At 35.3% G+C, this 20,776-nt stretch overlaps 2 protein-coding genes across 2 annotated transcripts; both read left to right on the forward strand.

Annotated features, from left to right (window-relative positions):
* Positions 1-2,602: 2,602 nt before the first annotated feature.
* On the forward strand, positions 2,603-7,514 carry LOC132724529 (uncharacterized). Its single transcript, XM_060709396.1, has 4 exons — positions 2,603-2,763; positions 5,378-5,573; positions 6,533-6,743; positions 7,323-7,514. The coding sequence occupies exons 1-4, from the start codon at positions 2,685-2,687 to the stop codon at positions 7,446-7,448; spliced, it is 612 nt and encodes a 203-aa protein (XP_060565379.1). The 5' UTR covers positions 2,603-2,684; the 3' UTR covers positions 7,449-7,514.
* A 1,258-nt stretch (positions 7,515-8,772) lies between these two features.
* LOC132724528 (cell division cycle protein 20 homolog) lies at positions 8,773-18,727 on the forward strand. Its single transcript, XM_060709395.1, has 8 exons — positions 8,773-9,131; positions 10,083-10,223; positions 11,158-11,357; positions 12,009-12,109; positions 12,939-13,161; positions 14,086-14,211; positions 17,836-18,022; positions 18,552-18,727. The coding sequence occupies exons 1-8, from the start codon at positions 8,813-8,815 to the stop codon at positions 18,668-18,670; spliced, it is 1,416 nt and encodes a 471-aa protein (XP_060565378.1). The 5' UTR covers positions 8,773-8,812; the 3' UTR covers positions 18,671-18,727.
* Positions 18,728-20,776: the final 2,049 nt, after the last annotated feature.

The raw sequence follows: 20,776 nt of genomic DNA on the forward strand, positions 1-20,776 counted from the left end.
TTTTTGACTTAGAAACTCAGTTAAAATTTTCATTCTTGTCCACTTGTTGACCTAACCATTTGAGATATTACTTTGGAAGTTGGAGTTCTTATGTGCCATCATGAGACCTATCTGTAAGCAAGAGAAGATAACTCTGTGAAAATGTTTCTTGATTTGTACTTAGAAATTCCTAGTTAAAGTCTTGTGTGCCCTTAACTGTCAAAGTTTTGTTTTATAGGCAAGCACTAAAAAAAGTCGAGCGCGCTGTCCTTCTGACAGCTCTTGTTAGTGACTCCACTGAGGTTTGCTTACTATTTGATGTCTTTACTCGAGTGCAAGATTTCAGATCATTTGCACACTCGAGTTTTTTTTTCAAATTCGCGCACATACTCGCTTAAAAAATCGGTTACTACAATCATGCTTTTTGACAATACAGTACAGATGCGGTTTTATCTGAAATATATAAAAACTGATTTATCATAATTGCAGCCTTCAACTCCGTCTCTCCCGTCAATGTATGCTGCAAAACTCAATCATCATCTTGGTTAACAGTTGACCAGAAACCTTAATTTAAATACCCGGCCCCCACACCCCAACATACTCGAACCAGCTTCAAATTTCTAAGCCTTCCCACGGACTTAAAGACTTGAGCCCCAGTCTCGGAATTTTCTCTGAGAGACTTGTGGTGGGTGCCCTGTATATCTATATTTGCTTTTATTCGCTGAACTTCCTTCTTGTCGGTATTCAAAATGTTCTCCAACTTTACAAGGTCTTTAAAATTCTATTTCTAAACAAGCACCAGCCAGTATAATCAATTGTAACATCTGCATGGATGTGGAAATTTAAAGGATCAAATCGATCAAAACTACAATTCTAGCAAGCCTTCGGTTTCGGTGGAATTGTGATACATTCTCGTGTCTGAAACAAACCCCCATCATCGGCAAAACAACTTTGAGCAAGAATCTTTAAATTCATTGCTTAGTACTGGTAGGTTCCAGGAGGGGTTCGGAAGTGTATCTATAAGCTTATTGCTTCCAGCCAACATGAAGGTTCCCGGCCAAAGTAAAAAGACAACCAAAAACAAACTATACTTAAATTTAGTAATAATAACAGCGAGACCGATAGCTTAAAAACATACAATTGTACCTTTTAGTTTTAATTTCAGGTACATGGACTTCTAATATATTTGTTATCAAAACGGGAGTCAGGGGAGGTAACCGCTGCGGGGATTTAGTTAAAGTTCATATTGAATAGTTGTGTATAGTTGAATATCTTTAATTATGTTTAATATGCTCGCTGAAAATTTCGAAGTAAATAAAGGAGATGTAAGGCCGTGTAATATATGCTTGCATTGTGATTGCAGTAAGAGGCTTCCATTTGATCACATTTATACGGAAGCGTAAAAAGATAACTCCTACGTAGGACTTTGTACATAAATTCTACGTAGGACTTTATAACTCCTAAGTAGGAGATAAAAATAGCCTAATTAGGACTTCATAAGTCCTACGTAGGACTTCAAAACTCCTATGTAGGACTTTTTTTATAGATACGTAGGACTTTCTAACTCCTACGTAGGAGATAGAAAAACCTTATTAGGACTTTATAACTCCTACGCAGCGGAACACATATAAAGTCCTACGTAGGAGTTATAAACTCCTACGTAGGACTTTTAAACTCCTACGTAGGACTCCTAATCAGGCTTTTTTAACTCCTACGTAGGAGATATAAAGTCCTACATAGGAGTTTGTAAGTCCTACGTAGGACTCCTAATTAAGTTTTCTTTTTATCTCCTACGTAGAAGTTACAAAGTCCTACGTAGGAGTTATCTTTTTTTATAGAACATATTAAAGTGGCACCAGGACGCTTCCGTACATTTAGCATTTCTTTAACTATCATTAAAAATACACACACAATTTTCCGTAAGAGGATCTAAGATTTACATATAGCCGCAGACGACACGGTCTGTTCTATAATTATCCAGGAGCATCTAATGATTACTTACATGTGATGTCATACTTACATTGTTTTATGTAACCTGATAATATAAATACAAAATGTTATGAAATAGGTCTTTAATGAGGACATTATATTGTAATGAATCGTGAGGCGTCACATGACCAATACCGTCTACAAGATCTCTGTCCTGACAGAGATGACAAAACCACGTGATGAATTAATTTATCTCTAACACGTTGAAATACCATTTGCTGATGAATCTCAAATACAATATATTGCTTCTACCTAACTCATTTTCATAGACTATACGGATAAAAAATAAGTTTAATATTACATGTATTTGCCGATTGTTGTTTTGCGACGTTACCCGTACTCCCCAAGTGTGTTTGGTTCCTTATTAGTAAAAAAAAAAGTAAACAAGTTATATGCACGTGTTGCTGTTGTTTATCCTGCTACCATAATAGTTTAAATATTACATACTGCCTCACGCGAAGGTTGTTCTTATATGATTTTTATAAAAAAAAACATGAAACAAAAATGATATTTTAGTCGATTTCGGAAGATTTCGTTACGTTAATTATTCATCGTCATACGACGAATTATAAACTATAGTGCATGTATGTTAACGTATGTTCCAACATGATGTCTTATCTTTAGGTCAGGGCAATGACCTTGATTTGATAAAGCAGTGCAGTCGTAAGTTCCTTTCAAAGTGAACACTTGGCACAGTGACACGAACAGCCGGCATCATGATTAAAATATTCATCGGAATAATTCTTTCTTTCCATTTCCTAGCCGCAAGTGCCAAGTTTACATGGACGAATTGTGGTAAGATTCTAATTTAAACATTCTTAATAATATGTATAAACTAATTCACGTGAAGTAGGCAAAATAACTATTAGCTCTAACACATTGGTAATGAGTTTGAATATGTTGACTTGCTAAAGCTTGTACAACAAAATGATTAAGGCCTACTTGAAGACTTCTATTTTCAATTTAACAAGTCATGTTGATCACTCGAAAATTCTCATTTATTGTCGTTGGTTCGACTTAAGCCATGATTCATAATTATGACGATGATCCTAAGGTCATAATTTTTTGCAACAAAATACATGTCCTGTTAAAGGGAGACACAGGCAAAATTTTCATTTCTTTGTTTTGATTTTTTCATTCATTATTCCGCAAATGCCTTAAAAATGAATATATTAGACAGTCAAAGGAACAAAACTTTTCTCCATATAAAGAATGAAATAATGATTTCCTAAAAGAACATGTCAAATAGAATGACTTAGACTTGTTTCAATCATACAATATCCACAATATCTGTTATTGTAACTTCAAGGGTTTGTTCAAGTCATGTGACTTGTTTTAAAAATATTTGGTGATTCTATTCTAAATTTTGTTCAACCTTTATACCTCAAACCCAAAATATAAAGAATTTAAACAGAAATTCATGCTTAAACTTCAAGAAATGTTATTTAGCGTGATTTGAGTACATAAATATCATTTTTGTAATTCTTTTTTTTTTTTTTTTTTTTTTTTTATTGGGGGGGGGGGGGGGGGGGGGGGGGGGGGGGGGAGGAGAGAGCAGTAAAGGTCTTACTCTACAAAATGAATAAAGTCGATATGAATTGGAATCTGCCAAAATAATTAAAACACTATAGATAACTACATGTATATTACCGGTCATGGCACACTTTAATTTTATACATGTATATAATAGTACTAATTTAAGTAATATAAAAATAGCTATTACCCAACATACGATAAATATCATTGTCAAAATGAAGAGCATAATTATACCCCTGAAACGAAGTTGGGGGGATATATAGGAGTCACTCGGTGGTATAGGAGTCACTCGGTGGTTGGTCGTTCGGGTGGTCGGTCGGTCAAGCAGTCCGTTGCATTTTCCTTTTGCGGAGCATAACTTGAAGACTAATGATTGGAATTCAATAATACTTCTTATAATGATCAAGCACAATGAGAGGAAGTGCAGTGCACAAGAAACATAACTCTATCTTGATTGATTACAGAGTTATTGTCCTTCGTTACTTTCCCTTTTCTGGAGCATATCTTGAGAATTCAAATCAACTTCATACAATGGTCAAACACAATAAGGGGAAATACAGTGCACAAAAAACATAACTCTATCTAAAGTAATTACAGAGTTATTGCCCTTTGTTACTTTTCCATAGCTTTCTTTTGTCCGTACCATAAATTCAAGAGTTATGGTTGGAATTCAATATAACTACATACAATGGTCAATCACATTGAGAACAAATGCAGTACACAAGAATCATAACCTCATCTTGACTAATTAAAGAGTTATTGCCCTTTGTTTCTTTTCATTGTCTGGAGCATAACTTGAAAATTATTCGTTGGAATTCAATACAACTTCATACAATCATCAAGCTAATTAAGAAGAAGTGCAGTATATAAAAACCATAACTATATCTTGACTAATTACAGAGTTATTGTCCTTTGATACTTTTCCTTGTCCGGAGCATTACTTGAAAAATACTGCTTGGATTTCAAAACAACTTCATACAATAGTCAAGCACAGTAAGAGGAAGTGCAGTGCTTAAGAACCTTAACTCTGTCCAGAGTAATTATAGAGTTATTGCCCTTTGTTACTTTTCCATTGCCTTTTTCTTGTCCAGAGTATAACTTGAAAACTACAAGTTGGTATTCAATACAATTTCATACAAAGGTCAAGTATTTTGAGAGAAAGCGCAGTGCACAGAAAGTGCACAGAAACCATAACTCTTTCTTGACTCATTTAAGAGTTTTGCCTTTTGTTACATTTTATTGTCTAGTGCATTACTTGAAAATTAGTGTTTGAAATTCAATGAAACTTCATACAATGGTCAAGGGCAGTGAGATGAAGTGCAGTGCACAAGTACCATAACTCTTTTTGGACAAATTAAAGTTATTGCCCTTTGTTACTGTTTTGTCTAGTGTATAACTTGAAATCTAATTGTTGGAATTAAATACAACTTCATTCAATGATCAAGGGCAATGAGAGGAAGTGCAGTGTACAATTACCATAACTCAATCTTCAGTACTTGTAGATTTATTGCCCTTTGTTCTTTTTCCTTGTCCGGTGCACAGCTTAAAAACTTATGTTTAGAATTCAATGCAATTTCATACAATGGTCAAGCACAATTAGAGGAAGTGCAGTGATCAAGAAGCGTAACTCTTTATGGACTTCTTACATTGGAGTAATTCAATTAAATTTCATAAATGGTCAACCACATTTAAAGAAAATGCAACATACAATAACCACAATTATCTTTAATTGCCCACATCCCTAACTCTATTTCAGTTCTTTGTTACAAGTAACTTCCTCATTTCCGAAACAGTCTTGTTGCGAGGGTATCACATTTAGTGATAATTCTATTTTGCAATGTTTTGAATACAGTCATGTTAATATCTTTTCCAGCCCCGCCAGACGCTATCCTGAAAGTAAGCAATGTGGAGATAGGGCCGGACCCTGTTGTTATACCAGGTGATTTGGTGATGACAATGGCAGCCAACAGTACCGCCCCTCTTGGAAGTTCAACTCTTAACCTGTCAGTCAAGAGGAAAACATTTCTTGTAGATATCCCAATACCGTGCATAAGCCACATTGGATCTTGGTAAATCAACCATTACGGGTTAATTTAAAGTGTGTTTGCCTGAATGTATATGAGGCGGGACATGTTTGCCTGCGTGTGTGTGTGTGAGGCGAGGCGAGGCATGTTTACCTGCGTGTATGTGAGGCGGGGCATGTTTGCCTGTGTGTGAGGCGGGGGCATGTTTGCGTTGGTGTGAGGTAGGCCTGTAGATATCCAATACCGTGCATAAGCCACATTGGATCTTGGTTAAATCAACCATTACGGGTTAATTTAAAGTGTGTTTGCCTGAGTGTATATGAGGCGGACATGTTTGCCTGCGTGTGTGTGTGAGGCGAGGCGAGGCATGTTTACTTGGCGTGTATGTGAGGCGGGGCATGTTTGCCTGTGTGTGAGGCGGACATGTTCACGTGCGTTTATGTGAGGCGGGGCATGTTTGCCTGTGTGTGAGGCAGGGGCATGTTTGCGTGGTGTGAGGTAAGCCTGTAGATATCCCAGTACCGTGCATAACCCACATTGGATCTTGGTAAATCAACCATTACGGGTTAATTTAAAGTGTGCTTGCCTGAGTGTTTATGAGGTGGGACATGTTTGCCTGCGTGTGTGTGTGAGGCGAGGCGATGCCTGTTTGCCTGCGTGTATGTGAGGCGGGGCATGTGTACCTGAGTGTGTGTGAGGCGGGGGCATGTTTGCCTGCGTGTGTGTGAGGCGGGGGCATGTTTGAATGCGTGTGTGTGAGGTTGGGCATGTGAAATTGGGATGTGTTAATGTTAGTTGGGGACAGACTTTGGTTAAGGGAAGTTGGATGTCTTGTCGCGATTATCTGGATGACTTTCGTATTCAGTTTTTTAAGTTGTCAGGTTGAGCACTGACTAGTAATATCAAGGACAAAAAACTGTTTTGTTTAACAATAATAAAACATCGCTAATTCACTCGCAAGTTCGCAAATTGCATTCTTTAAACACAGTGTCTTACTGTTTCAGCTCATATCCAGACTTATGTACCCTAGTTGATCAGATGATTAACGAAAATTGGCTGGGTGTCACTTCCGGTATTGCTACACAGCTCAAGACCATCCTTGCCAACAGTGGTATAGATGCATCCCGATGCCCTCAACCTGCACAGACCCTCAAGATTGACCACCAGTCTATCCATCTTCCGGAAATACCATCAGCACTTTCACACTTTGCTGCAGTAAGGATATTTGTTTGTTTGATTTTTACGTTTCACCACACAATATAGGTCATGGCGACTACTCAGGTTTTCTAGTGGAGGAAGACAGCAAATGCCCTTCCGTACATTATTTCAGGCACGAACGGGCACCTGAGAAGCACCTGAGTATAGAAACACGTTCCGTTAGCTGGCTGTTTGTTTCCTCACATAAAAGAATCCAAATTCCATGTCGGGATTCGAATCTACAGCAGTAAGGATGTTAAAATATCGAAATAATATACCGGTAGAAAACTGTGAGTAAGATTGGGTAAATTTCTCATGTGAAAGAAGAACCAAATATACATGGAAAGATCTGGTATTTTTTAAAATCAGTGATCCGGGTCTTCCGGCAACGGAGGCCCGATGATTTCCCGTATATATTATATGGGTAACCTCAACTTTTCTGTACTTGAAACTACGAGATTGAGTACGAATATCATTACAAAATTTATCGATAACCAAATATAAAGCAAAACACGTCAGTAATTTATATTTTTTTCAATCACAAATGCAATAAACAAATTAATACATGTATAGTCCATTTTTCTATATATTTTTCAGGGGGATTATCATATTAATATTCAGTTAATTGACAACGTTAGCAAACAGATGAATTTGTGTGTCGATGCCTTTCTCACAATCGAGGAAAAAGAAAAATGTACTGGAATTTTTTGCATTTTTGGTTAGAAATGTTTCGATGTTGTTTTTTTATTCAAATAGAAGAAAAAATAAAACAATATCACTGCGTAAGAATTTTTGTTTATTGAAACATGCAGTCAATAAAAATTGGCACCTTTGGGCTTCAATAGAATCCATATCTATGTCATAAATTTGGGTGTGACCCCAACACCAGGCATGATATATAGGATGCTCCGAGGAGAATTTTGGACTTCACCATTTAGTACCTATTTGGATTGAGAGTGTATACCTAGAGTGGGTGGGAATGGGGCGTACGAACTCATGAAAATGCTTAAAAAATAGTTGGACGTGCTATTAGCTAAAATATGTTACTTCTCTCATACTTGTCACAGATAATACTATATTTATCTTAAAAATATACCCTTATTTATTATTTTAAATCAGAAATTAACTATTCAGAACCCATTTCCTAAACAATATGTTTAATACACCATCCCCTGGAAAGCGGGTAAGTGGTTTTTGTGCACGCCAATCACCCATTGTACGACTCTACAGATTGAAATCATGAAAATATTCATATACATCTTTATTTTAAAGTTATGTTGATTTTTTTTATAAAAAAAGGCACAATGAATCAAAGAATATATTTATCCACTAATACTGAATATAATAAAAAAAATAATGAAAGAAATTAGAAAAAAATATATGTTGAGGATTTGAACCTGCAACGTCGCGACTGTTTGTTTGTTTGTTTCATTTTATGCCTTTTCCCAACAGTATTTCAGTCATATAGGCGGATAGTTTCCTAATCATCGTTCCTGCAGAGTTACACCAGTACTAGACTTCCTTCCTCCGCGCTAAAATACCAAAGGGATCGAACACACGCCTGAGAGGTAACTGGATTAGACGTCATCGACTATTACCCTCGACCACGTAGGCGGTTCATCGGGACGTTAGTATTAAGTCAAGTATGGGACAATTTCATATCCTTAAATTTAAAAGTTATGTACATCGTAATAAATTACGGAAACTAACGAAAAATTTTCCGAAACTTAATGAGTCTCTTTTCAAAACATATTTGTAAACATAACATTGCACTAGCACGTAAAAAGCATCAAGGAATTGTTTTCAATAACAAAACGCGAAATAACGAGTCAGACATGTTTTATTATGCAAGAATTGTGCTTATGAAACTTGTTTGTGCATTATCATCAGCCCGATTATGCAGGGCAAAGTTAGCTTGAGTTCTTCTGCGGACCAAATGTCCGTTCACCCTCTAATGATGAAATTTATGAACACAATCCTCGTGATCCAAAAGAAAATACATGTAGGTTGTACATGTAACTGTAGTGTCCGAAGTATAGCCACGAAAACCCCGTGCAAACCGTGGCTCTGTGTACACCTGGCTATTCATGTACAATCGTGGCGTACTGTTGAATAATCCATTTAAAAAAGGTGTGAAAGATTATTTACAATTAGTATATACCAATATGGCTGAACGGAAGTACACAAGGTTTCATCGGACGGCGTTTGATAGATTCATACCTTTCCGGCCGAACTTGGATGTTGAAACGTCACACGCGAGACTTATGCTGCGTTTACCGGACTGTGCAGAGAATGAACTTGGTCAGTTCAAGAGCCCAGTTACAAAATCGTACGCTCGACTTTTGTCAGAAACAACGCATGTGGAGGATGGAAATGTTTTGCCGATATGCAGTAAACCATTCGCAAGTATGATTTTTCCATTGTACTTTTTTATTAATTTTTGTCGATGAATGATAAGGACAAAATAAGTGTTTGTCGAATGTTTTTGCTGTTATTTTTTTGACAATTTTTTCCTAGAAATTACCGGTTTTAGTATACATTACCTTGTGTTTTACATATTAACTATTTACATGTATATAATACTGCTTTGTATTTATAGATATACAAAATATTTGTTGCAGTACTTTAAGATTATTTCGTTGATCAAGCATTGTAAATTACTATTTTGCAGTATTTCTAGTATACAAATACGCACAAACAATGACTGTGAATAGTGAAAAAATGTAAAACACAGTACATTTGTGTATACACAATGCCATGTTTTATTTATACACGAAAAAAACCGCCCATAGTCATTTGAACAATTATCTGAGTATAATAACTGTTACATAAAGTAACTGCATATTATGCACGAGGAAAACAAGATAACTGTTCATGTGTACTTGTAACTGTAGATTAAAGACAACTGTATGTCTATTTCTCTATACTTTTATTAACTCCCCTGAGCACAAAGTGTTCAAGATAAGCTATTGTGATCACTCACTTTGCGGCGTCCGTCTGTTCGCAATATTTTGAAGAACACCTGCTACTAAACCATTGATGAATGACTTCAAAGATTATAAGAATGATTATCGGACAAACTTTTTTCATTATTGTTAAAAAGAACATTCAAAGCAGAACTATTGTTTCCGTGGTAAACGAAAGAAAATACTTCTCAGTACTAGAGCTTTGATATATCCTACGTTGAACATTTTGCAGCGGGCCTGTACAAAATTGTTCATTTGGTCTGTGGTCAAATTGGTCCTACGTCGGGGGTCAGGGATTTTCTTCATATGTTGTATATAGTAAAATTGATTTTTTTCTCCTCTGAACCACCAAAGTCTAGCACTTAAGATATTTGACATTTGTCCTCTGCAGGTCCTTTCAAAAAGCGATTGACTCAACTATTTCCTACAAGACCAGATGAAGGGTACAGTTCTCCAACAACTGACAAAATCCGAAGTATTCCGACATCACCAGATTGCATCATGGACATGCCAGGACTTAGAGACGATTTTTGTAAGACCAGTAACCAAGTATATTTTGTATATCTGTATGTATATGTGCTATGAAATGTGTTTTTAATTCCCTGTTTAGGGGCGTCCGAGGCTGAGTGGTTAAGGTTGTTGACTTGCAAACCACTTGCCCCTCATCGCTGTGGGTTCGAATCCCGACAGGGACTTTGGAAGCTATCCAGCTAGCTTAAGGAACCTCTGTGGTTCAAATCAGGTGCCGGTTCGTGCCTGAAATAATGCACGAAAAGGCACCTTAGGTCTTCCTCCACCAGTAAAGCTGGAACGTCGCGAAATGACCTATACTGCATGTGTCGGTGTGACGTAAAACCCAAAACAAAACAAAAAGATCCCTGTTTATGAATGATTCCCACGTACTTCTCTGGTAAACTATTGTGCAATCCAGGGTGTCTTTTCATAGGACTTTCTTCAGAAATGCTTATGTTTTATGGTAAGATATATAACAATGTAAAGACTTTTCAATGTCTCTTCTGACTGAACGGTTACCTTTAAGGTTTGAGGCATCAGAATTGCAGCCACCAGTTATTCCTTCGTGATTAGGTTCGAATTACATGAGTCTATGCATCTCTTTGCTCCAGCAGGTGAGGTGTTTTTGTCCCTCTGGTGTTGCTTTTAGCTTGAGAACCCGAAGCTTTCGTATTTCTGCGCCATATGACCTTAATTATGTTGTTGCGCCATAAAACCAACCAAAACAAAGACTATTCAAAATATTAAACGTATTTTTGATTTTAAATATCACAAATGAATGTCACATGTATGAGATCAAACATAAGATATCTAATATCTCCTTAATATAATTAATTGTCCCACCATAAAAGACAAAAAATATAATGGGCTTGTATCCTTAAAACTCTATGTAGTATTGTCAAATATAACACAAAGGTTAATTTATGTATTTTTATAACCTTTTTTTATTCCAGACACAAATTTGCTAGATTGGAGCAATAAGAATTTAATTGCCGTTGCACTGTTCCAGTCAGCATATGTATGGGACGCCGAGTCCAAAGACTGTCAGAGAATTGAAATACATTTTCCACAATCATATTACTATATATCGGCACTGGCCTGGAGTCCAAGAGACAAAGCATTGGCCATATCTGATAACGACGGAGAGATAACGGTAATAACCTTAGTAATAAACAATCGTAACTTTTCGGCCCTTTCCATTAAACTTCGGATAAGGACGGCATAAAGCATCGGATCAAAATCGAAGAGGAGATTGCATCGATTGTGGCAACCCGACCATATTAGGATTCGTCCTGGCCTCAATGTTGTTAAAAACAATTATCTAAGATCTGTCTCAAATAACATGATGTTTATTGGTCAGTGTACATTTCGTGGCAGTTTCTGACCAAAAAAAACGAAATTCGATTTTGAGCCTAGAGAATTCTTTATATCCTCGGCTAGCCATGTACATGTAGTTTTCAGATATTAGTTTTATTACGGGCAATATGAATTTTAAAAATGAGCATCGGTAAAAAGAATATGTGAATTTCCGTTGCCCCCATCCATATTTATGGAGTTCCACCCACGTGTTTATATTTAAATGTTTATAAAGTTTAAGTGGGATCCTGAGGAAGTAAATGTATTCCATAAAGTCAGAAGATTCCTAGGTACAATTTTTGAATGGATATCAAAGATCTTAGTTCAAATGGTTCAATGTTTATGCTGTCTTTTAATGTACAAATCTCTTTGTCTGTTTAGAAAACAAAAGCTGAAAAGTCCGACGGATAAAGTGTAATAATGCTTAAAAAAATTTAATATTTTACAGATTTGTGACGTTGAAAAGTTGCAGTCTCAGAGAAAATTTGTTCCACTTAGACAAAAATGTTCAGTTGGAGCACTCAAGTGGACAAACTACGGAATTATAAGGTATGTTTTAGAAAACAAACTTATATGCTGTGTTTTTTGTTTGTTTGTTGAGTAATGTATTTGTGCAGTGCCCTTGTAACGCATTTGTCTTCTTTTTTTTCAAATCATACTTTGTATCACAGTGCCGCTGAAAAACAATATGTAATTAAAAATGGTATGTAATTATTGAACAGATGATTTTGTAAAACAATTATTCCCAATTTGGCGACATAAGTAATTTGGTAAATTACATGTACGTTTATCTTTGTCACGTGTTTTTTTATCTTTAACGTTTGTTTTTCGAAATCTTCTTAACAATATGTATTTGTTTACTATCATACAAAATCATCTAAGGGTATCGCAATGCTTTTCAACGTCGCATTTTGTAAATGTCCATTTGTATTTACGACGCACGGATTTTTTTGCGTTGTTTGACAATGTTTTACTTCTTGAACTATTTTTACATTATTAATACGTAATCGTCATACAATATTTTTTACGTTTTAGCGTTGTTTTGTGCGTTTACGTTTTCTCACGTTGAATGTTTTCTCACGTTGAATATACGTCAACCATGATCGCTTTTCAAATAGTTAATAACTTGAGTATTGTACAATATTTTCTACGTTTATTCACAGTGATATAGTGCTTTCACGATTTTCACGTTGCATATATGTTAACCTTTATACAATATAGCACGTTTTAGCGATGTTTTGGTTCGTTATCGCTTTTCATATTGTTCGTATATACTAGTTTCTCAACCATTACGGAACATTAACGTTTTCACGTTAACGCTTTTCACATGGGCGCTCACCATTACGTAACTTCTACGTTTTTAGCGTTGTTTTTTCAGCGGAAACCGGAGGGGCGAGATACGGATTCATGATGACAGATGTAAAGATAGTTCGGCGTTAAAATGCATGGATGGACATCACCGGAAAGACGTATGCGGATTATCAGTCTCATCTGGCACGTCATATTTGGCAAGTGGAGGTGACGACGGCCATGTTAATATTTGGGATCTACGAATGATGACAAACTGTAAAACTATTAAGGCCCATTCTGCGTGTGTTAAGGTATAAATGTGTTTTGTGTGCAATCTTATATGTTTCAGATGAAGAACAGAAGTTTTTCATAAATATTTCTGCTTATTAGTCTATATATAAAACTTGCTGTTTCTTATAATGATAGATTAAGAAAGGGACAGTAAAGTATTAATATTTATCACATCGCAGTTGTGCGTATCTCAAATATTCACATCTTAAAATAATGATAAATGGATTGGCATTAGAATTTGTTTGGCCGTTTTGTTTCATACTTATACTTAACAACACCTTAGACAGAACTATCACGAGGCGGAATTCAACTGTGACCTTCACTTTTAAATAACCTTGGCCAAAATAAATTAAATGGATTGAAATTTCATTAAATTGGCAAAATTTGACAACAGAATTTTTGCATGAAGTCTACTTGCGAATATCGGAAGAAATAAGACATGATTCATGAATGACATCTATATGCTAACGTCATTTTTAATGCTTGCTTAACTTGGCTGTAATGAACTTTCAGCGTCATTTGTGGAAATTTAATAATTTTTGATTATAATTTGGACACAACGACATGATTAATAACATCATCATACTGTCTGAAATGAAAAATTATGATTCTAAATGACCTTGACAATCAAGGTTATATCTTGATTATTCATTAACTTTGCAGTAACCTGTTACATTTGTACATGTATTTATTGATGAATTTGATTTAAACTTGGACAAAAATCATTTAGGACCAACCCAAACAATGGTTATTTTAAATTTCACATCGACCTTTGAAAGAGCTTAAACAAACAAAGCTTCTATCGTTTGAAAACAAAAAGGTCATGTAAGGCCCATCTTTGTGGTACCTCTTGTTTAAGAAATCAAAGCTGTATATGTGTGGGTATTAATCACGTTCAGCAATAGTTCTAGTTGGAATTATTTTAAATATGTTTATTGTTGAAGGCATTGTCTTGGTGTCCGTGGAGACAGAATGTCATAGCGACAGGTGGTGGGTTAAATGATGGTAACATACGGCTATGGTACGCACATACGGGGGAACAACTTGCAGAAACCGCCACTAATTTACAGGTTGGAAATAAGCAGACATTTTAGACATAGATGCACATTTCTGACAGCCTTTTAGGGTTAAATATTAGGTGTTTAGGATAGTTGACTGTTATACTTATTCCAGAAATGATAGAAGGAAAGTTTCTTGCTAGTAAAGCGATAGCTCAGACTGCTCTTACAGCTCTTGTGTGAAATGATGCTCGCAGTGGGATCTGAAATCTTACATGGAAAATCACTACTTAATATTAATATTAATCGACTTAATTTTCTGTCTTTCCGTTTATGCGCGAAAATGATGTTACATTGTATTTCCGTTGCTAAGGATATTTCAAAATGTAAAACAGTGTGGCAATACCACGTGACTATGACGTCATTTTCGGCATCATTTCCAAGACAAATATTGCTCGATTCGGAAAAGAAAATAGCCGTAAATATTTTATTTCTGTACCAATTTCTTTGGGATATGCACCAGTCTACGGGGAAAAATATAAGCTTTCCACAGAATGTTGGATCTTTGTCAGTTTATAAGCCGTTTTATCAAACACTTTGCATAACCTTGGAATTTGCTTGTATTATAGCGGGCTTCAGTTGCAAGCTATTTCGTTTTCTGACGTTATTTGGTCTATGCCATGATTAAAAAGTCAGGTTTACATCAACCGGGAGTACGGAAGGCAAAACTCTACCTAAATATGTTCATATTTTTATTATGAATGACATAAATCTTACATTTTTCTTCAATTGTCAATTCTGGCACCAGTTCCAAGTCGAAAAAAAAAGACTACAGTTTAAAGCAGATTTTATAATCCGTTGCAAATGCGAAGCAACATGCCTACCGATCTCTTTCTACAAGTTAGTTTTTTCATTGTTGATCTTTCACAGGGAAATTGTGAAAAAACTGATTGTTCCTTAAAGTAAATGACACTTACTTGTATCGCAATAGTGCACGTCAAAACACATAGATTTAGTCCTTCCTATCGAAAAATAATATTTTGGTTTCGTTTTGAAGATGTTTAAAGTATTGCTCATCTTATCCTATGTAGTAAAATATGTTTTATTCTATTTCACACTGGCGAAATTGATAAGAAATATATGTGTTCTCAGTGAGAGAAAGAGTTAAAATAAAAAAACAAACTTTTGTATGCTACGTAAAGGGTTACACTTTAACGCGAGTGTTGTAAAGCTTAAGGTAATTTTTCAGTCTATTTTTTGTAAAGAGTAACTGACAAACACTGGTCACACTCGTGAATGTGACGAATAGGTTCTTCTGTCCTCAAAAGAGAGACTTTTAAAAGGTATATATTTTTTCTGGAATTACCGTATAATAAATTTCTATAGAGTTTGATAAACGAAATCACAATTTGAAGTACTATGCACATGTATCATGTATCGGAATTAAAGTCATGAATCTAATTGTCACGCGCATTAACATGGCGTTGACATTTTATGCTTATTAAACTATAAGCACTTTCATCATCAGTCAGATTTTGTTCTTTGTGTAGAACAATTTTAAATTTTTAAATATCATTACATATAACTTGGAACTTTGCCGTGTAAACCTGATAGTATTGTTACTTAGTTGCATTACTTATGATTCTCTATTTATCAAAAAGGCCCAAAATAGCCATGAGTCGCCAATAAAGAACGAGAATGGACGCCATGTGGAGTAAACAAAGTAGAAAATAGTAAACAGATAAATGATTTTACAAACCAACAGCCATCGATCACAGTCAAATTTCTTGAAACAAAACATTCAAAAAGACGGAAATAACAATGATTATCAATAATTATATAAATATTTACATTAACATCTGTAATAGCAACACCGGCAAGATCTATGACTGGGGTCCATATGACACTGATGCGTCCATTGAATAATTGATAGCTAACATAAGCTAAGTAAAATTACGATTACATTTGAAGAGTATATTCAATTTTTATCTATCAACTGTCAAATGACTTACTTCTTTATTTACATATCAGATAATTCACTTATTTGGCATATGCATTATGTTTATCATATTTTAGATTTTAATATGTGGTCCTTTTTTTTAAATCTTAAAATGCTACAAAAATCCTGTTGAGGACATCTGCAGGTCATGCCGCGTGCAATAATCCATGCATTTACAGCCAATGACCACATCGATAAGAAATAGTCCCAAATAGCCCTATCGTTTTTATTCAGTTGATAGAGACATTATTGTTAAAACATTCTACTCTATTTAAATGTTTTCAAACCCCTTCCTCTCTTTACAATGTGTATTGGTGACCTCTCTGATAAAGCTGGGTTGACTGATATAATTAACTTAATTTGTCAGATATGCAGTTTATCAACAGAAATAAATTCAATAATAAAATAAATAGTGTTTAGTGTTCTTAAGTGAACGAAGTTATATCCAGTTCACGAAAAACGGTTACCGTGGGTATGAAACCAGGATGTAAAAATATTTTTTATCAACGAGTGCCACTGTGTTAAAAAGCTGAATCTATCATACAGGTTCTTTACCAAGTATATATATGAAATAACTCTTTACAAAAGAATAACCTTTGACTTTAAAATTGCCGCGTTGAGGCGTAACGCTTTTCACAGCATACAAATGGAAGTGATCCTAAATGTGCACGTTCATTGGCCAGGCTAGCTAAGTCAAACCGAGCCTGCAACATTTTCAATTTTGCCGTTTTGGGCGATATTTAGGGTTTCTGTTTTCTCTCTATTTTGAATATTCCACGTTTAGTATTGCTACACATGGCACTAATAGATACCGTGAAAAGAGCAAATCAATTTCTTTACAAATACAGACAACAATTTTACGACTTTTAAAATCATTTATAGCGCAGCAAGTATAAATCATTTAAATATTCATTTGTGTTTATGTAAATTGTATAGTAAATAAAATGTGTTTCATGGTTAACATAATTATAGAAAGAGAACGGAAGGCATGTTTCTTTGCATTTGCAACGGATTATAAAATCTGCTTTAAACTGTAGTCTTTTTTTTCGACTTGGAACTGGTGCCAGAATTGACATTGAAGAAAAAGGCAAGATTTACGCCGTAAATAATAAACATATAAACATTTTAAGGTAGAATTGTGCCTTCTGTACCTCCGGTTGATGTAAACCTAACTTTTTAATCATGGCATAGACCAAATAACGCCAGAAAACGAAATAGCTTGCAACTGAAGCCCGCTCTAATACAAGCAACTTCCAAGGTTATGCAAAGTGTTTGATAAAACGGCTTATAAACTGACAAAGATCCAACATTCTGTGGAAAGCTTATATTTTTCCCCGTAGACTGGTGCATATCCCAAAGAAATTGGTACAGAAATAAAATATTTACGGCTATTTTCTTTTCCGAATCGAGCAATATTTGTCTTGGAAATGATGCCGAAAATGACGTCATAGTCACGTGGTATTGCCACACTGTAAAAGAGACTGATTATAAAAAGATAGCTTATATCTTTATACTTTAAGCTTATTATTGTGGCTATGAATTCATACTTAAATTAGTTTATTTCGTAACATAGATTATACAAAAATGCTGGAAATAACAAATGCTGCCTATCTTCCTAACTTTACATGTTCGGAAAGTCCGTTCGTGTGAAATTAGTGATGAAAAAGACAGTAATATCTACTTGTCTTTTTAACCAGGTTTGTGGTTTGTTGTGGTCAGAAGAATACAATGAACTGGTGTCGGCCCTAAGCTCTCAGACTCCCGATAGAAACGACCTGGTTGTCTGGAACATGAAGAAGTTCGAATTTGAAGCTGTGGCTAAACTCCGTCAACATATGGCACGCCCGCTACACATAGCACTTAGTCCGGATGAAACTACCATAGGTACGGCTCAATATACATTTGAGCCGTGCCACGACAAAAACAACATAGTGCGTTTGCGACCAGCATGGATCCAGACCAGCCTGCACATTCGCGCAGTCTGATCAGGATCCATGCTGTTCGCTATCAGTTTCTCTACTCGTAATAGGGTTTGTAAGCGAACAGCATTGATCCTGATCAGACTTTGCGGATGCGCAGGCTGGTCTGGATCCATGCTGGTCGCAAACCCATTATGTTGGTTTTGTCGTGACGCGGCTCATTTGTTACAATTTATAATGCTTGGTCAATTTAAGTTCGTCTGTTTCAAAGAAAAAGTCGAGTTTTATGATCGTTGCGTCGTCGTCGTACAGGTCAACTAATCATTGCTACATATGTTACATATCATAACTCTGCGCATTGTTGTAAAGGCCTGTATCTGTGTTTTTGCATTTGATACTAAAAAGTAAGGTTTGTCCCCGTTTTTTGGCGACTCTTGTTTTAGAATTGAAATGTGTTTTTTATTCCATTTAGTGATAGTTTTAGTTTATTTCAGCTTCGGCGGGCGCTGACGAGGCCTTGTGTTTGTGGAATACGTTTCCAAAGCGGTCAAGACGTAAGCAATGGTCACCTTGGGATAAATCCCCACTGAACATGTATAATTATATAAGATAATTATTTTTTTCTCTTTTGAAAAAAACAAACAAAACAAACAAAATCAAACAAAACAAAGACTTCCATCACAATGGACGACGAAACAATAACAAAGTATCTTGGAAATTCTGTGTCAACTAACACTGTGTACAATATTTTACTTTATCAATTTTCAAATACACAATTTTCCTTTTTTATGCTCCCCGAAAAATTTCGGGGGAGCATACAGTCGGCACCTTGTCCGTCTGTCCGTCCGTCCGTCCGTCTGTCTGTCTGTCCGTTGTGTTTTACGGAGCATAACTTGTAAACCCGTGGAGATAATTTGATTAAACTTCATACAGTGGTAGAGGGCATTGAGGGGGGGTGCAGTGTCAAATAACCATAACTCTATTTTGCCCGGTTTTTGAATTATCTCCCCTTATAGAAAAAAATCTTGTCCGGGACATAACTCTAAAACTATAAGAGATATCAACATGAAACTTTGTAGGTGAATAGATCTCAATGGGTAGATGTGCAGTGCATATGAACAATAACTCTTTTTTTCCTAATTTTGGAGTTATTGCCCTTTGTTAATGTTAACACTTTGAACTTTGTCCAGAACATAAGAGATATCAAGATGAAACATTGTAGGTAGATAGATCTCATTGAGTAGAATTGCAGTGCGAAAGAACCATAACTCTGTTCAGGCTCATTTTTGAATTATCTCCCCTTTTAGAAAAATCTTGTCCAGGACATAGCTGTAAAACTACTTTTTATAAGAGATATCAACATGAAACTTTGTAGGTAGATATATCTCAATGGGTAGATGTGCAGTAAACAAGAATCATAACTCTGCCTTGCCTAATTCTGGAGTTATTGCCCTTTGTTTATTTTTACTTTTTTAATTTTGTCTGGGAAATTACTCTAAAATTATAAGATATATCAACATGAAACTTTATTGGTAGATTGATCTCATGCATAGAATAAAAGTGCAGTACAATAAAACCAAAACTCTGTTTTGCCCAATTTTTTAATTATCTCCCCTTTAAAAAAATCTTGTCCGGGGAAATAACTCTAAAACCACAAGAGATATCAACATGAAACTTTGTAGGTAGATGGATCCCAATGGGAAGATGTACAGTGCACAAGAACTTGAATTCCACCTTTCCAAATATTGTAGTAATTGCCCTTTGTTCATTTTTACATTTTGAAGTTGTCCGGGACATAACTTGAAAACCATAAGAGATATCAACAAGAAACTTTGTAGGTAGATAGATCACATTGATTAGAAGTGCAATGCAAAAAACAGTTACGTTGCCTTGCCTAATTTTGGAATTATTGCACTTTGAACTTTTTCCAGGGACATATCTCTGAAACTACAAGAGGTGTACTTTCCTGTGTCCAAAACCTATTCGGGGAGCATCACCCGGCTCAAACCGGGCTCTTGTCTGAGTGTGTCAGTCATGAGTGTATTGTCATTTCAAGTTTATTACATTCGACTTTAAGTCAATGATACTTGTAGCTGTGCAAGCATATATACATTGTATAAATATATTATGATATTTTTTTTTCAATTATTCAAAAATTATTTCGCATTATATTGATAACTTGTGATGTGCCATGTACTAATGAAATAGTCAAAGATTGTTACGATACCTTATACCGGTATATTCTCTTTTTATATACATATTCACTTGTTATATTTTTGGTGTTATCTTATTTTCGTAGCAAATGAAATAATTGCTTTACATATACATTGTATCTAAATTTTGTTGTTAAAAAAATGGCAGTTTTTGTACTATTTAATAATTTGAACAAAGTAATTAAATGTCTTTTGTTCATATTTTCCTCAGTTTTGAAGATGAAATATTACCATAAAAATCACTACTTTAAACCTTTAAAGTTTGTTGTTGTTATTTACTTATTATTGATGTTGTTGTTAGTGGTGTTGGTGTTGTTGTTGCTGCTGATGATGATGTTGATGATGGCGATGATGATCAATTAGATTTTTAGATAAAGACATTATGAAACATTTATTTTTATTACTGGATATACAAACATGTATTTTAAGATAAATTCGAGAATGACTAATTATACCCCGCCACATAATGTGGAGAGGGCTATACTTGAATCACTTTGATCTCACCA

The sequence above is a fragment of the Ruditapes philippinarum genome, unplaced genomic scaffold (assembly GCF_026571515.1).
Source record: "Ruditapes philippinarum isolate M1 unplaced genomic scaffold, ASM2657151v2 ctg10661_1_1_1_1, whole genome shotgun sequence".
Classification (NCBI taxonomy): Eukaryota; Metazoa; Mollusca; class Bivalvia; order Venerida; family Veneridae; genus Ruditapes; species Ruditapes philippinarum.

Coding starts and splice junctions, on each gene's coding strand:
- LOC132724528 (XM_060709395.1), top strand. CDS start 8,813: ATGTACAATCGTGGCGTACTGTTGAATAATCCATTTAAAAAAGGTGTG. Junction 12,110..12,938: donor ACAAACTACGGAATTATAAG/GTATGTTTTAGA, acceptor TTGTTTTTTCAG/CGGAAACCGGAGGGGCGAGA. Junction 14,212..17,835: donor AAACCGCCACTAATTTACAG/GTTGGAAATAAG, acceptor CTTTTTAACCAG/GTTTGTGGTTTGTTGTGGTC.
- LOC132724529 (XM_060709396.1), top strand. CDS start 2,685: ATGATTAAAATATTCATCGGAATAATTCTTTCTTTCCATTTCCTAGCC. Junction 5,574..6,532: donor ATAAGCCACATTGGATCTTG/GTAAATCAACCA, acceptor TTACTGTTTCAG/CTCATATCCAGACTTATGTA. Junction 6,744..7,322: donor CACTTTCACACTTTGCTGCA/GTAAGGATATTT, acceptor TATATTTTTCAG/GGGGATTATCATATTAATAT.